The following is a 15,095-nucleotide window of genomic DNA, read 5'->3' on the forward strand; positions in this document are numbered from 1 at the left end:
CCTTACAGAAAGCGTTCCTTGTGGCCGGCCTGATGTCTCCTTGCTTTTCACCAGGAAATCTTTTCAGCCAAACCCAATCCCCCTAGAGAAAAGTAACATATGAAGCTGTCACTGGAAAAATTAGTCACAAAAAATATCCACAAATAAGAATGTCCTTGGAAGTATTAACATTAGTGATGAGCGAGTATGCTTGTTACTACTCGGTACTCGCACGAGTATCACTGTACTCGGGCTACTCGGCGGGTACCGAGTAATTTCGCGATACTCGTGCTGTACTCGTGGTCTTCATCCCTGCATGTTGGCGCTCTTTTGAGAGCCAGCCCTCATGCAGGGATTGGCTGGCAGACCACTGCAATGCCACAGCCCTGTTAGTTGTGGAATTGCAGTGATTGGCCGGCCCGCACAGCGGGACCGAGCCTTTATACCGGCGGGCGCGCTGTGCTCTGCACACAGCCATCTCATATTCCCTGCTTTCCCCGCCCACAGATGCCTATGATTGGTTGCAGTGAGACACGCCCCCACGCTGAGTGACAGGTGTCTCACTGCACCCAATCACAACAGCCGGTGGGCGTGTCTATACTCTGCAGTAAAATAAATAAATAAATAATTAAAAAAACCGGCGTGCGGTCCTCCCAATTTTAATACCAGCCAGATAAAGCCATACAGCTGAAGGCTGGTATTCTCAGGATGGGGAGCCCCACGTTATGGGGAGCCCCCCAGCCTAACAATATCAGTCAGCAGCCGCCCAGAATTGCCGCATACATTAGATGCGACAGTTCTGGGACTGTACCCGGCTCTTCCCGATTTACCCTAGTGCGTTGTCAAATCGGGGTAATAAGGAGTTAATGGCAGCCCATAGCTGCCACTAAATCCTAGATTAATCATGTCAGGCGTCTCCCCGAGATTCCTTCCATGATTAATCTGTAAATTACAGTTAAAAAACACACACACACGAAAAATCCTTTATTAGAAATAAAAAACAATAACAAAGTCCCTCATCACCAATTTATTAACCCCGACAAAGCCTCCATGTCCGGCGTACTCCACAGTCCTCCAGCATCGCGTCCAGCTCTGCTGCATGCAGGTGACAGGAGCTGCAGAATACACCGCCGCTCCTGTCAGCTTCACACAGCAACTGAGGTGAGTAGCGCGATCAGCTGCTGTCAGTCAGGTAACTCACGGCCACCGCTGGATCCAGCGGTGGCCGCGATTAACCTCAGTGACAGCTCAGCTGATCGCGCTACTCAACTCAGTTGCTGCATGGAGCTGACCGGTGCGGCGGTGAGTAGCGCGATCAGCTGAGCTGTCACTGAGGTTACCCGCGGCCACCGCTGCATCCACCGCTGGATCCAGGTAACCTCAGTGACAGCTCAGCTGATCGCTATACTCACCTCAGTTGCTGCGTGGAGCTGACCGGTGTGGCGGTGAGTAGCGCGATCAGCTGAGCTTTCACTGAGGTTACCCGCGGCCACCGCTGCATCCACCGCTGGATCCAGGTAACCTCAGTGACAGCTCAGCTGATCGCGCGGCTGTCTTCAGTTGCTGTGTGAAGCTGACAGGAGCGGCGGTGTATTCTGCAGCTCCTGTCACCTTCATGCAGCACAGCTGGATGCGACGCTGGAGGACTGTGGAGTACGCCGGACATGGAGGGTTTGTCGGGGTTAATAAATTGGTGATGAGGGACTTTGTTAGTGTTTTTTATTTCTAATAAAGGATTTTTCGGGTGTGTGTGTTTTTTAACTGTAATTTACAGATTAATCATGGAAGGAATCTCGGGGAGACGCCTGACATGATTAATCTAGGATTTAGTGGCAGCTATGGGCTGCCATTAACTCCTTATTACCCCGATTTGCCAACGCACTAGGGTAAATCGGGAAGAGCCGGGTACAGTCCCAGAACTGTCGCATATAATGTATGCGGCAATTCTGGGTGGCTGCTGACTGATATTGTTAGGCTGGGGGGCTCCCCATAACGTGGAGCTCCCCATCCTGAGAATACCAGCCTTCAGCCGTATGGCTTTATCTGGCTGGTATTAAAATTGGGGGGACCGCACGCCGTTTTTTTTAATTATTTAATTATTTTTTTCACTGCACAGTATACACACCCACCGGCTGCTGTGATTGGGTGCAGTGAGACACCTGTCACTCAGTGTGGGGGCGTGTCTCACTGCAACCAATCATAGGTGCCGAAAAGCAGGAAAACAGGGAATACGAGATTGTTTAATGAGCGGCCGGCTTTTTCAAAAGAGGAAAAGCCGCCGGAGTTTAGTGAACAGCTGTGCAGCGCCGCGGCAGTGATCGGGGAACGGTAAGTAAGAGAGAGGGGGGAGAATGACCGACAGACTGTGAGAGGGGGACAGACAAGACAGAGAGAGACAGACAGAGCGAGACCGACCGACGGGAGATAGAATGAAAAAAAAAAATGACCGACATCGCTAGTAAAAAGCACAAAACGTGCGTTTTGGACATCGGAGTGCCACACAATGTTTTACGTAAAATCTTTCATGTAATAATCTCAAAAAGTAACATACACCAGCTCTATCTCACTATTGGGTATGTTCCCTTAACATTTCCGCCATGAAAATTCATTTTGGTGTCATTTTGGAAGGTTTTCTGGTGAGTCCGTAAAAATCGCGTAAAACTCGGACAAAATTGTTCACAGCTGTGACTTTTGAGTGATAAATGCTTCAAGGGGTCTTCCCCATGCTGTTGCCATGTCATTTGAGCACTCTTCTGAGACTTTTGTGACATTTTTAGGGTTTCTACATGCTGCCGGGGGTCATTTCAGAAAAATACTCGGGTCTCCCATAGGATAACATTGGGCTCGGTGCTCGGGCCGAGTACACGAGTATCTTGGGATGCTCAGCCCGAGCCTCGAGCACCCGAGCTTTTTGGTACTCGCTCATCACTAATTAACATCATAAATGAAGGGATGTTTCTAGAAAACATACCAATACCAATGGTGGTATAACCTTTCATATAACCATGCACAATAAAAAGAAGATGGTTGGCCAACACAGCTATCTTTCCAAACTCCTCCATAGTCTCCTTTCCAAGACTTCTTTGATGGCAGTTTATGTCAGGCAGTAGAAACAGATTAAAAGTCAAAAACCCTTCTCTCTCACGATATCATCTGAAGAGTTATGCAACCTCGATAGACAAAACACTATTGGCCAGTCCTATAGATATTGAAGAGCTGTTCAGTCATAGTCATGAAAAATTTTACCCATTACGGTTAATGCCAATGACAATGAGGTACAAAAGGGCTGCAAATTCATACAGTCATGGCCAAAAGGGTTGGCACCATTGAAGTGGTTCCAGAAAATAAAGTATTTTTTCCACAAAATTATTGTAATTACCACATTTTTCGATTTTTTAAGACGCACCGGAATATAAGACACATAAAAATGGGGTCCGTCTAATACTCTGGTGTTGTGTTACCGGAGGGGGGAGACAGCGATGGTGGAGTGGGGTCACAGGAGGCAGCGGTGGCAGCAGCGGCAGGTCAGTGGTGGAGCAGGCCAGTGCGGTGAGTGTCCCAGTCTGTCCGTGGTAACAGTTCAAATGATGGCACTTGGAGTGGCATGTACGCAGGTGGAGCTCTCATCCAAAAGCTCTATTTGCGCACGCGCTGACTCGCGGCACCATCATTTGAAACCGAGACCACGGACAGACCAAGACACCCGTCACACAGTCACTGAAGTCTGCACAGTCACCCGCCTGCCCACACAGAATGGCAGCCAGCAGGCCACCCGCCCACCCACACAGCAAGACAGCTGGCCACAGGGACAGAGAGGCATCTGGCCGCTGGCACCGACAGGCCCTCGGCCACCCACACGCAGCGACAGGCACGCGGCCGCCCGCACACAGAGCTGCACAGACAGCCCCCCCAGTAAGCTATATTCGGATTTTAAGACACACACCTCATTTTCCTCCCAAATGTTTTGGAGAAAAAATGCGCCTTATAATCCAAAAAATACGGTACATGTTTTGCTATAAATATATTTATTTTCTTTGTGAGTATTGGAACAACACAAAAAATAGAGTAAAAAAGAAAAACTGGACATAATTTCACACTAAACTCCAAAAATGGGCCAGACAAAATTGTTGGTACCCTTAACTTAATATTTGGTTGCAGACACGTTTACCATAAATAACTGCAATCAATCGCTTAATATAATCATCAACAAGCTTGTTACACCTCTCACATGGAATTTTGAACTCTTCTTTTGCAAACTGGCCTCTCATATTTGTAGGTGCCTTCTTTCAACAGCTATTTTAAGATCTCTCCACAGGTGTTCAATAGAATTTACATCTGGGCTCATTGGTGCCACTCCAAAACTCTCCAGTGATTTTTTTATATCCATTTCTGGGGGCTTCTTAAAACCCCTTTGAGAGTACCTAACCTGCTCATCTCGAATAATGAGCACGTGAGCATTTTAGTGCTCACCCATTTCTAGCAATAACATATTAGTAGTGATGGGTGAGCCCTAAAGTACTTTTGAGCAGGTTGGATTCTCTGAAAGAGCTCAACTCAAGTAACGAGTATGATGGAAGTCAATGATTGGCCAGTTGGGCTCTCTGCCCAAATCCAGCCAGCCATAAACAGAGCATTTCCAGAGGAAGGGAGGGGGTTTTAGACACAATACATCCAAAAACTTTGTCTTAATACCCAGTGAGAGCGATTCAGAGACTGCAAGTGGCTCTCACTGAGGTGCCTGCTAGCACCATGCAGTGAAGCAGACTGTCCATTTTGTTGATTGTTTCATGGACGAAACATCCGACCACCCGTGATACTCGTCCGAGCACTCTGATGCTCAATCGAGTATCAAGCCAAGCAGTTCCAAGCACACTCACCCATCATTACGTATTAGTTTTCAAAAGTACTTATTATATCTTTAAACTTTTACTCATTGACAAAACCAAGCCCAACGCAACTTGGGTTTAGAATCTCACAAATCTTGGAACAATAAAATGCCTAACAGTCCAAATAGATTAATAATGGAAAGAGATAACAGAATGGTTTAATGTAGGCCCTGCGACAATGGGCAATGCTTACCTCATAGACTGCAACATTGGTCGTATAAGGAGTAGCTGCTGCCACACTTTTCCCAGATATGGAATGACGTGGGGTCCTTATTTCACTGACACTTTTACCCAATAAGCTGGACCTGCTATCATCCCCTAACTTCTGTGAAGAAACAGAAGGTCTAGATTAAAATGTATTTTCCTCTTCTTACACTTCCAATTTATTCACTCAGTTTTACCTTTTTGCTCTGGGTGTAGATAAATACTAAGTCATCCATGGTAAGAATAATTTTATTAGGACCTTTCAAGAGCTTGGCGTGCTGAATCCTTCTCCTGCAATGAGAAAAAAGTAAGTGTTTGATCATGTTAGATGTGTGTTGGATCATTGCTACATGGGAATATCTCTTATCACATCATCTGTCGGTGACTCTACGGAAAAACCTTCAGGTTATGGGTTGCACCCATAAAATGGTTGTCCCCTTTTCCCACTTGAACACTTGGCATGATCATGTATCACATGTCCACCATTTATATATTTTAGGATACATTAGAGGACATTTTTGGATCACATCTAGCCATTCTGAGAAGGAGAAAATTTGGCAAAAAGAGAGGACTCCAAGCAATGGACATCCACTCCCCCCGCTTTCTAAGATATCCTAATAGGGTATACGTTAAGTGTCATGTTCATGATACAACACCTGTACATTGCCATTCAGACAGAGTAGTCAGCAGTGTCACAGTAAAGAGGGCTTATGAGATATTTTTGCCAGTTCATTAACCAAGCCATTTACCTTCTTTCCTAACCGTCACAATTTAGTTTTTTCATATGTTCGGTTTAAACAGCTGTCTTTTTTTTATCTGGATATTCAATTAATTTCTGGGTCTTATATTCATGATATATGGGTCTTAATTTTTCTTTTATTGTCATACAGTACTCTCTTCTTTTAATTTTTCTGCCAATATAATTGGGAAAGTAAAGAAAATGTGTCAATTTTTCACATTTTCCTTGTTTTATGATCACTTTATTTTACCTGCTTTTAGTTATTTTAATTTATTTCACATATTGTGCCTCCCATAATGTCATAAAAGACAATTGGTGGGTATTCCAATATTTACATACTTTTTTTAACTGAAGTCCTTTGTAACTGGGGATGGTATATTAACTCAGTTACAGTAGAAATCCTTCCTCCCAGCTGATAGCAGAACTTACTGGATCCCCTAGGACCCAGATGCTGCTGCTCCCTCCTTAGGCGGGCTTTACACATTGCGACATCGCTAGCAATTGCTAGTGATGTCCAGCGCGATAGCACCGGCCCCCGTCGCACATGCGATATGTGGTGATTGCTGCCGTACATTATCGCTACGGCAGCTTTACATGCACATACCTGCTCAGCGACATCGCGGTGACTGCCGAACAATCCCTCCTTCAAGGTGGAGGTGTGTTCGGCATCATAGAGACGTCACTAATCGGCCGGCCAATAGAAGCGGAGGGGACATAACATTCCGCCCACTTTCTCCCTTCCGCATTGCCGTCGGGACGCAGGTAAGGAGATGTTTGTCGCTCCTGCGGGTTTACACACAGCGATGTGTGAAGCTGCAGGAACGACAAACAACATCGTACCTGCGGTCGAACCGACATTATGGAAATGAACGACGTTACACAGATCAGCGATATTGTACGCTTCTGTGCTCGTTCATCGTCGCACCCAGGATTTACACGTTGCGATGTCGCTACCGGCGCCGGATGTGCGCCACTAACGACGTGACCCTGACGATATATCGGTAGCGATGTCACAACGTGTAAAGCCCCCCTTACACCCAGCGATCAAATGACCACTGGGTTTCTGCATACATAGATCATATTTAGTGCTGTGTATACAGCAATGGAGAATGCATAGATATTAATAAACCATTTGTGACTTCTCTATGGGGAGTCTGACAGCTGGATCTCACATCTGAACGGTCTCATTCAGCTATTCTACTGTGCAGTAACATTTCAGAAAATCAATGCAGAGTAAAAGGTGGACCTCTATGACCTTTCACGTTTATCGGTGGTTCTTTAGTAGTTAATTAATGGTGGGTGCAATAACACTCAAGAAAGTTTTACCTTCTCTCACTGAATATTTTAGATATGTAGATATGTGATAAATGCATATTTGGTAGTGCTGGGCGGACCCTGACTGTAAAAATCTGGATCCGTGTGGTTTCAAAAGTATCCGGGTTCTGGACACAGGCCTGGAATTTTCTGGGAATTCCGGCTAATGATCGGAGTCCAGCAACTAGGAAAATAAAGGAAAAATAAGAATAAAGCAAGCGCGCTATATTTACTGAGTCTCTGACATGGCTGTAACTGCTTTCGTGCAGTTCACTCTTCTTCCAGAGCCATTGCTCGTCCATATTCACTGTTCCCTTTCTCTCCGCAATTCCTGGCATCTGTAACTGGTTACAGTCAGACGCGCCCCCAGCCTGTGTGACAACGTGTCTCACTACTTGCGATCACAGACCCTGTCTGCGTGTTACTGTTTTTGTATAAAAATAAATAAATTGCCATATTTTGATACCGAGCACAGATAAAGCATACGGCTACAAGCTGCAACCCCCAGCCTTTCGGTTATCTTGGCTGTGTATCAAAATAAGAGGAACGGCATGTGGCTTTCTTATTTTAATTATTTAAATAAATAATTTTATAATAATAATATATATAATAATTTTAAAAAAATGGCATGCTGTCCCCCCTAATTTTCATACCCAGCTATGAAAAAGCCCGGCAGCTGGGGGCTATTTTTTCTCTCAGGATGAGGAGACCGCTGAATATTGGGACCCAATAGCCTAAAAATAGCAGTCTGCAGCCACCCAGGACTGCCACATCAATCAGATGTGACAGTCCCGAAACTTTACCCAGCTCTTCTCGATTGCCCTACTGCAGTGGCAATTGGGGTAATAAGGGGTTTATAACAGCCCACAGCTGCCACTAAGCCCTAGATTAGTAATGCGAGGCATCTATGAGATCCCCCATTACTAATCTGTAAGTGAAAAGAAATAAAGACAAACACCAAAAAAAGTTCTTCATTTGAAATATAATACAAAATAACCCACCCTCTTTCACCAATTTATTAACCCCCAAAACACCCAGGTCTGACGTAATCCATAAGAAGTCCCATGACAATAATAGCTCTGCTACATTTGAAGTGAAAGGGGGCAACAATAGAACATGAACACCCGCTGTGAGCTTAAGCCAGAGAATGAACCCCAATCAGTGGTGACCTCTCAGGTTATTTGTGGTCACAGCTGGTGGTTCCCACGGTCCACCACATGTGATCACAGGTAAGCTGACCTCAGGTAACCTCAGTAAAGTCAATGTCCTCAACCTGAAGGGAGGTCACTGACTTTACTGGTTCACGGACCTGCATCTCCTGGCAGAAAACCGCGTTTTTTGCAAAGAGATGCAGATTTGATGCTGAAATTTCAACAGCATTTTCCTGCACCCAATCTACACCTGCTGGCGAAAAATGCATTGAGTTCCTTTTATTTTAATACAGAGCCAAGATAGCACATGGCTGGGGGCTGCAGCCTGTAGCCATATGCTTTATCTGTGCTGGGTATCATAATATGGGGGTTCCTATGCCAATTTGTTTAGTTATATATTTTTATACCATGATATAGACAAGCAGACAGGGTCTCTGTTTGCAAGCAATCAGACGCTGCGCCAAAGGCTGGGACACGTCTGACTGTAACCAATCACAGAGGCCAGTACTGCCGGTGGGCTGGGGAAGCAGTGAATATGCATGAAGATAAAGAGTGGCCCCGGAAGAAGAGTGAGCGGCCCAAAAGCAGTTATAGCTGCACCAGATACTTGGTAAGTATAGCACGTTTGCGTCAATCCCCTTATCTCTTCTACCACCATTTTTAAGTGGCGGATTCTGGTCCTTATAGACTTATATGATGACCAGCATCCGACCAGATATCCAGGATCAATTTCAGGCTGAAACTGATTTTTTTTTTAAGTCCGGTTAGTCCTGCCAATCCTGGATATCTTTAAGTCCAGCCATCACTAATATTTGGCCAAAACGTGCCAGTGAGTATAGGAGGAGATGGCATCACCTACTATAATGGGATTTTGAAAATTTCAATCTCAAAACTCTCCACAATCCTTCATCCCCAAGGTCTTTACCATGGACACAAAGTCAATAATAATAATGAGCCTTCAAGGTGTTACTGTCTCACCAAGTCTTTTAATGTCATAAAACAAAATTTACACAAAGTTATGGAGGTGTACCTACCTTATGTAACAACCAAGTGACGCTCCTGCAAGCACAAAACTAGTGATAAGTATGAAAATCAGCAGAACAAATGCAGGATCCACACCTGTAAATAGAATTAGGATAGGTGAACCTCCATAGAACATCTATTCATTAAAGCAATAATAGGGGGATCGCGCATATAATGAACAGGAGAGGAAAAATTAACTCAAGTGAAAAATCAGATTAATCTATTCCTTGTTTGCCGGTGAACCCTTCTGTTTGAAATAGGTCAGTTGAGAATTTATCATGTAGGGAAAGGGGAATATTGCATTACACATTAAGCCACAGTACCGGAGAATTCCTTGGTAGGCCTAATAACTAAAACAGAGTTGTACAACCTGTGGTCATTTCATGTGGCCCCCAAACAAAACATTTTGGTTGAAGCATTATCTGTATGAGAACAGCCAACACACAGATGAGCTGTGGTAAGTAGCTGAGGACCCAGCAGGTACTAATGTTGCACTGTGTAGACATATCTGGATGGCTCATACACCAAGAGATTGGGGTTTCCTAACCCATTTGGTTCTCCACAGAGGAGCTTGTGAATTAGACAGGTGGCCTTCTGTTCACTAAATGGGAGATGTGAAATGTTGGGTCTAGCTGACCTCTTCCACATTAGGGTACATTCACACCATTTGTTAATGAGAATTTGGAAATAGATTTTACTACAAAATGCACGTAAATAGCTTCCTATGGATTTTACTGGTATATGCTCGAAACATCGTTAAAAAAATAGCACTGTATGCACAATTTGATTTTTTACTCATTGAACTAAATCGTAAGCTTATTCAAAGGGTATTTGACGCAGTTTTTGATGTGGATTTCAGAGCAAAATCTATTTCTAAATTCTTGTAAAAAAAATTATTTGTGAATATATCATTAGTGTCCTGATTGCTGGAGTTAAGAGTCCTTTAAGTAGAATTTCCAACTATCAAATATTTATGGTATATTATTTCATTATGCCATAATCGTGGCCATAGGGTTTGGTTCATTACGACAATGTGGCCTTTGGACCAAAAAAATTTGTGCACCCTTGCTATAAGACAAAGCACAATTCATACATATAGTATATTCCAGTAGAAGACCCATTTGGAACTAATTTTAGAGATCCTACTGGAGCTAAATTTGGAGAATACCAGGTGTTACTATAATGTATTCCTTATGAATTGTTTATTATTAGTAAAGGGGGAATAGTAACAATTCATGTTCGGGTAATGCTTACCAAATACCAAGTATTATTCCAGTATTTGTGACGGCAAAAAAATGCTTGTGTTCCCCATTAACTTACACAAAGTTCATTATTGGTCATGATTACCAGAACACTACTTTGAGATTTGTTACGAATAACCCCAACACAAATAGCTTCTATTGTCCCATCACTAATTATTATACAGGGTGGGCCATTTATATTAATACACCTAAATAAAATGGGATTGGTTGGTGATATCAACTTCCTGTTTGTGGTTCATTAGTATATGGGAGGGGAGAACTTTTCAAGATGGGTGGTGACCGTGGCGGCCATTTTGAAGTCAGCCATTTTTTATCCAACTTTATTTATTCAATGGGAAGAGGGTCATGTAACACATCAAACTTATTGAGAATTTCACAAGAAAAACAAGGATGTGCTTGGTTTTAACGTAACTTTATTTATTCATTAGTTATTTACAATTTTATGACCACTTATAAAATGTGTTCAAAGTGCTATCCATTGTGTTGGATTGTAAATTCAACCCTCTTCTCCCACTCTGGACACACTGAAAGCAATATTGCAGAAGAAATGCTAGCACAGGCTTCCAGTATCCGTTGTTTCAGATGCTGCACATCTTGTATCTTTACAGCATAGACAATTGCCATCAGATGACTCCAAAGATAAAAGTCTAAGGTGGTCAGATCGGTAGACCTTGGTGGCCATTCAACTGGCCCACGATTACCAATCCACTTTCCAGAACTCTGTTCATATAGGAATGCTCGGACCTGATGGTGCACCATCACATTATGGGTGTCAGGTCCGAGCATTCTTACATGAACAGTGTCCTGTAAAGTGGATTGGTCATCGTGGGCCAGTTGATAGGCCACCAAGGTCTCCCGATCTGACCCCTTTAGACTTTTATCTTTGGAGTAATTTGAAGGCAATTGTCTATGCTGTGAAGATACAAGATGTGCAGCATCTGAAACAACAGATACTGGAAGCCTGTACATTTCTTCTGCGGTGTTGCTATCAGTATGTCAAGAGTGGGATAAGAGGGTTGCATTGACAATCCCACCCAATGGGAAGCACTTTAAACACATTTTATAATTGGTCATAAAATTGTAAATAACTAATGAAAAAATAAACTTACATTAAAACCAAGCACACCATTGTTTTTCTTGTGAAATTCTCAATACGTTTAAAGTGTTACATGACCCTCTACCCATTGGAAAAAATAAAGTTGGATCCAAAATGGCTGACTTCAAAATGGCCACCATGGTCACCACCCATCTTGAAAAGTTTCCATCCTCCCATTTACTAATTAGCCACAAACAGGAAGTTGATATCACCAACCATTCCCATTTTATTTAGGTGGATCCATATAAATAGCCCACCCTGTATATAATCCAGACATGTAACGACAGTAAAGGGAGGACAGAGGAAGCAGTTTATCAAAGACCCAAAGGCCACTTGGACTTAGAAGAAGACGCCATTTTCATGAGCAGCAGTGCCCGGACAATAAGCATAAAAATAGAAAGTAACACAATATCATACCTCCAATGCAAATTGAGCTACGATCAAACCAACAATCAGAGTCAGTGCCGGGATGATAATTGTATGGAAATTTAACTTTTTTAATAAAATGCAGGTCTCTTGTGGCTGGATTAATATTATAGACAGGGGTAAGTATTCTGCTCTCTCCATCGGTATCCAAAATAACATATTGTGTCTGTGAGTCGCCATCTTCATCCAAGTTTAGCGGATAGCCAAAACCTTCCACTTGTAAATCTCCAACATGTCTTTCAATAGACGTAGCAGTCACTTTATGTCCTGCTCGGTAAGTTCTTTCAATTAATCTGGCCATAAGGTAAACAGAGTTGTAGATGGTTGCAAAAAGTGGTGACACCTAAAAGATAGGCACAAAACACAAATGTAAATTAAAAAAAAAAGCTGGCATTACATCAACAAAAGTACTACTGCTTGACCTAGAAGCAAATAGGAGTTACCTCCATCGGATCAATATCTTGTGGAACTTCATGATTGGCCTTCGCTTCTTGAAAAGTATTATAAAAGTTGCCATTTTCAGAGGTAATGGTGATGGTGAGGACAGCATCATATGCCCGCCGTAGATTACTATTGTTGGTGAAGACCGGAAAAGGACGGTCATATGGAAGACTGTACAGTAGGGTGTCATAGGGAATAAAAACTGTTGAGCCATCTGTCATGCGAAGTTCGTTAGCTATTTCTAGAATGTGACGTTGCTCCTCTCCACCAATCAAGACGGAGTGCATGCACATGACCACCACTACGGAAGATAAAAGAGATTATTCTACTATTTTTATATATTGACGTGTATTAAGGTATTTTTAAGTGCTTCACAAGGGTACTGGTACAATTTTTTTGTATTCTATTATTGTAGCAGGACACTAGCTGCAATAATGCCAAAATATTCAAAGATTTGTGGCTTGGACTGTTTTGGTAACATAAGAAAGTAGAGCAGTAAATCGAAAGAAAAGGATTAAGAAGAAAATAATGGTATACACGAATGCATATATGCAAATACAGCCCAGACTATAGGTGGCAAATGGGATTTACTTTTGGTCTCGGCACTCTAAAAACGATATCGAAAAACTACAGAGGGTTCAAATATGGGCAACTAGATTATTAAATGGAATAAATTAGAAGACAGGAAAAGTGGGCTTGCACCATTTAGAAAAAAGAGACCTTAAAGACACCAAAAATTGGCACACACAATTTATTCCTACTAAAGACCATACAAAGGACTTGCATGGAAAAAGAAATAAAGACCTATATAGGAGAGGTTCATTACAGTTCAAGATGACAAACTATGGAATGTCTTACCCCAAGAGATAGTAATGGGAGATCCTATCTCAGTAATAAAAAAAAAAAGACTAAATGTTGTCTTTAAAACAAAAGTTAGAGGATAATAATTAATCTAAGGATGGATATTGTATGACTGGTCAAGAATGCTTCAACATGGTGGAAATGTATTATATCTAATAAAACTAGAGCTTACCTCTCACTCTTTTCCGTCTTTTAATCCTCTTTAATGCTTCCCTTGCTCCAAGGGCACCCTCTTCCATGGTAACAACAGGTCCAACAGGAAGGCCCCAGTTTCGGAGAGCATCAGCTAGCTCCCTACCAGCATCAACCCAATGTTCTTGTGGGGCCATCACAATAGCTACTCCAGCCCAGTGAAAGAAACTTAGCACAGCGTAAATGATGTGTACTGGATGTGGAAGGGGGCTCAGAACTCCAAGGCAAGACCAAGATAGCATTGGTTTGTTCCAACCTTTTGCAAGGAGGCTCGCAGCGGAGCAGTAGGCAGGGTTAGCAGGTCCAACAAAAGCAGCTACTGAATGTTCCATAAGAGCAAAAGCTGCTAAAGCACGGGGTGCAGAACATCCTTGGGTCAATAAAACATGGTCAAACCAAATACCAGATACAAGTCTATGGTCTGAGTGTAAGTCAGAGATTGCTAGACGAGCTGCCACATCAGGAAGAGCCTTTGCTATCAATGGGTCACATGTCCAAGGACCCACTAAACCAATTCGAAAGGTGGCTGCCAAAATTGGGTTTGGTAAGATGATTAAAATGAGCAAATATAAGACTGTTGAAGATGATAAGGCCCACCTTGGGTGGTTTGAAAGAAAAAGTAGAGATCTTAGATGAGGCATGATACCAGCACAATCTCAAAGATGGTTGGAAGTCATCGTAAAGGTTGATGGGTAGATTCTTGGCTATTTGTTTCGTGTTTTGATGGATGAAAGATGAAAGTGGATGAATCAAGAAGAGTCAAGTAAAAGAAATAAAAATAAAAGTTTTAGTACATTGTAGTAGAAATCTTCAAGGATTAGCAGTTATGGCCCTTGAGAAGACTGCCTGATACCAAGATCCAGGGATTTTCTATACAAAGGCCACAGAGAGGTCAAACGGGATTTGGACAACCTTATCTTTGTCACATTTGTTTTGTAACCAAATCACAATTTAACATCGCTTACCTTTATACATTTCATTTATCTAAGAGTAATGAATATAGAATCCTTACTAGATACATATGGAAAAAAAAACCTTTAACACCACAAAATATTCTTCAAATATGGAAAACCATGAAACCTCTCTAAAATCAGTTGACTCTTTGGCCCTGACTTGATTTCCCATGATATACTCTACATACTGCCCATTTGTTTTTATTTTTCAGAAGGCAATCCCTCTCGCAGACCATTTTCTATTGCAATTTTGGTTTGTGATTTCATAAAGAGTTTACTACGCGTAGTCTTGATCTATTAATTTCTTTGGGCATATACAGTGGAATCATAACAAGTTTAGACATTTATCAGAAATCTTTAGGCACAAACTATTTTCAATTCTACCATATATCCCCAAAACATTTCCTAAATATAAGATTGCACAATTTTGAAATAAGCACTAACCTGTACATCCTGAGTTTTGATCGGAAATTTTGGAGTCTTGTTTAATTTGAAAGGTTGATTCCTAGAGAACCACGGATCCGTGCAGCGACGAGAAGATGGAGAGAGCCAGAAAGACACCTAATCC

The 15,095-nt window shown here is 42.5% G+C and overlaps 1 protein-coding gene across 1 annotated transcript in view; it reads right to left on the reverse strand.

The window, feature by feature from the left end:
- The window catches only part of GUCY2D (guanylate cyclase 2D, retinal), a 128,898-nt gene extending 114,683 nt beyond the window's left edge, over positions 1–14,215 (reverse strand). Inside the window, exons 1-7 of the mRNA XM_075343205.1 lie at positions 13,555–14,215; positions 12,524–12,822; positions 12,072–12,423; positions 9,308–9,392; positions 5,267–5,360; positions 5,059–5,190; positions 2–82 (exon numbers count right to left, since the gene is read on the reverse strand). Of these exons, the coding sequence (XP_075199320.1) occupies positions 2–82; positions 5,059–5,190; positions 5,267–5,360; positions 9,308–9,392; positions 12,072–12,423; positions 12,524–12,822; positions 13,555–14,215 (1,704 nt within the window). The remainder of the gene's footprint in view (position 1; positions 83–5,058; positions 5,191–5,266; positions 5,361–9,307; positions 9,393–12,071; positions 12,424–12,523; positions 12,823–13,554) is intronic.
- Between the last annotated feature and the right edge of the window lie 880 nt (positions 14,216–15,095).

This window comes from Anomaloglossus baeobatrachus, chromosome 4 (genome assembly GCF_048569485.1).
Source record: "Anomaloglossus baeobatrachus isolate aAnoBae1 chromosome 4, aAnoBae1.hap1, whole genome shotgun sequence".
Taxonomy (NCBI): Eukaryota; Metazoa; Chordata; class Amphibia; order Anura; family Aromobatidae; genus Anomaloglossus; species Anomaloglossus baeobatrachus.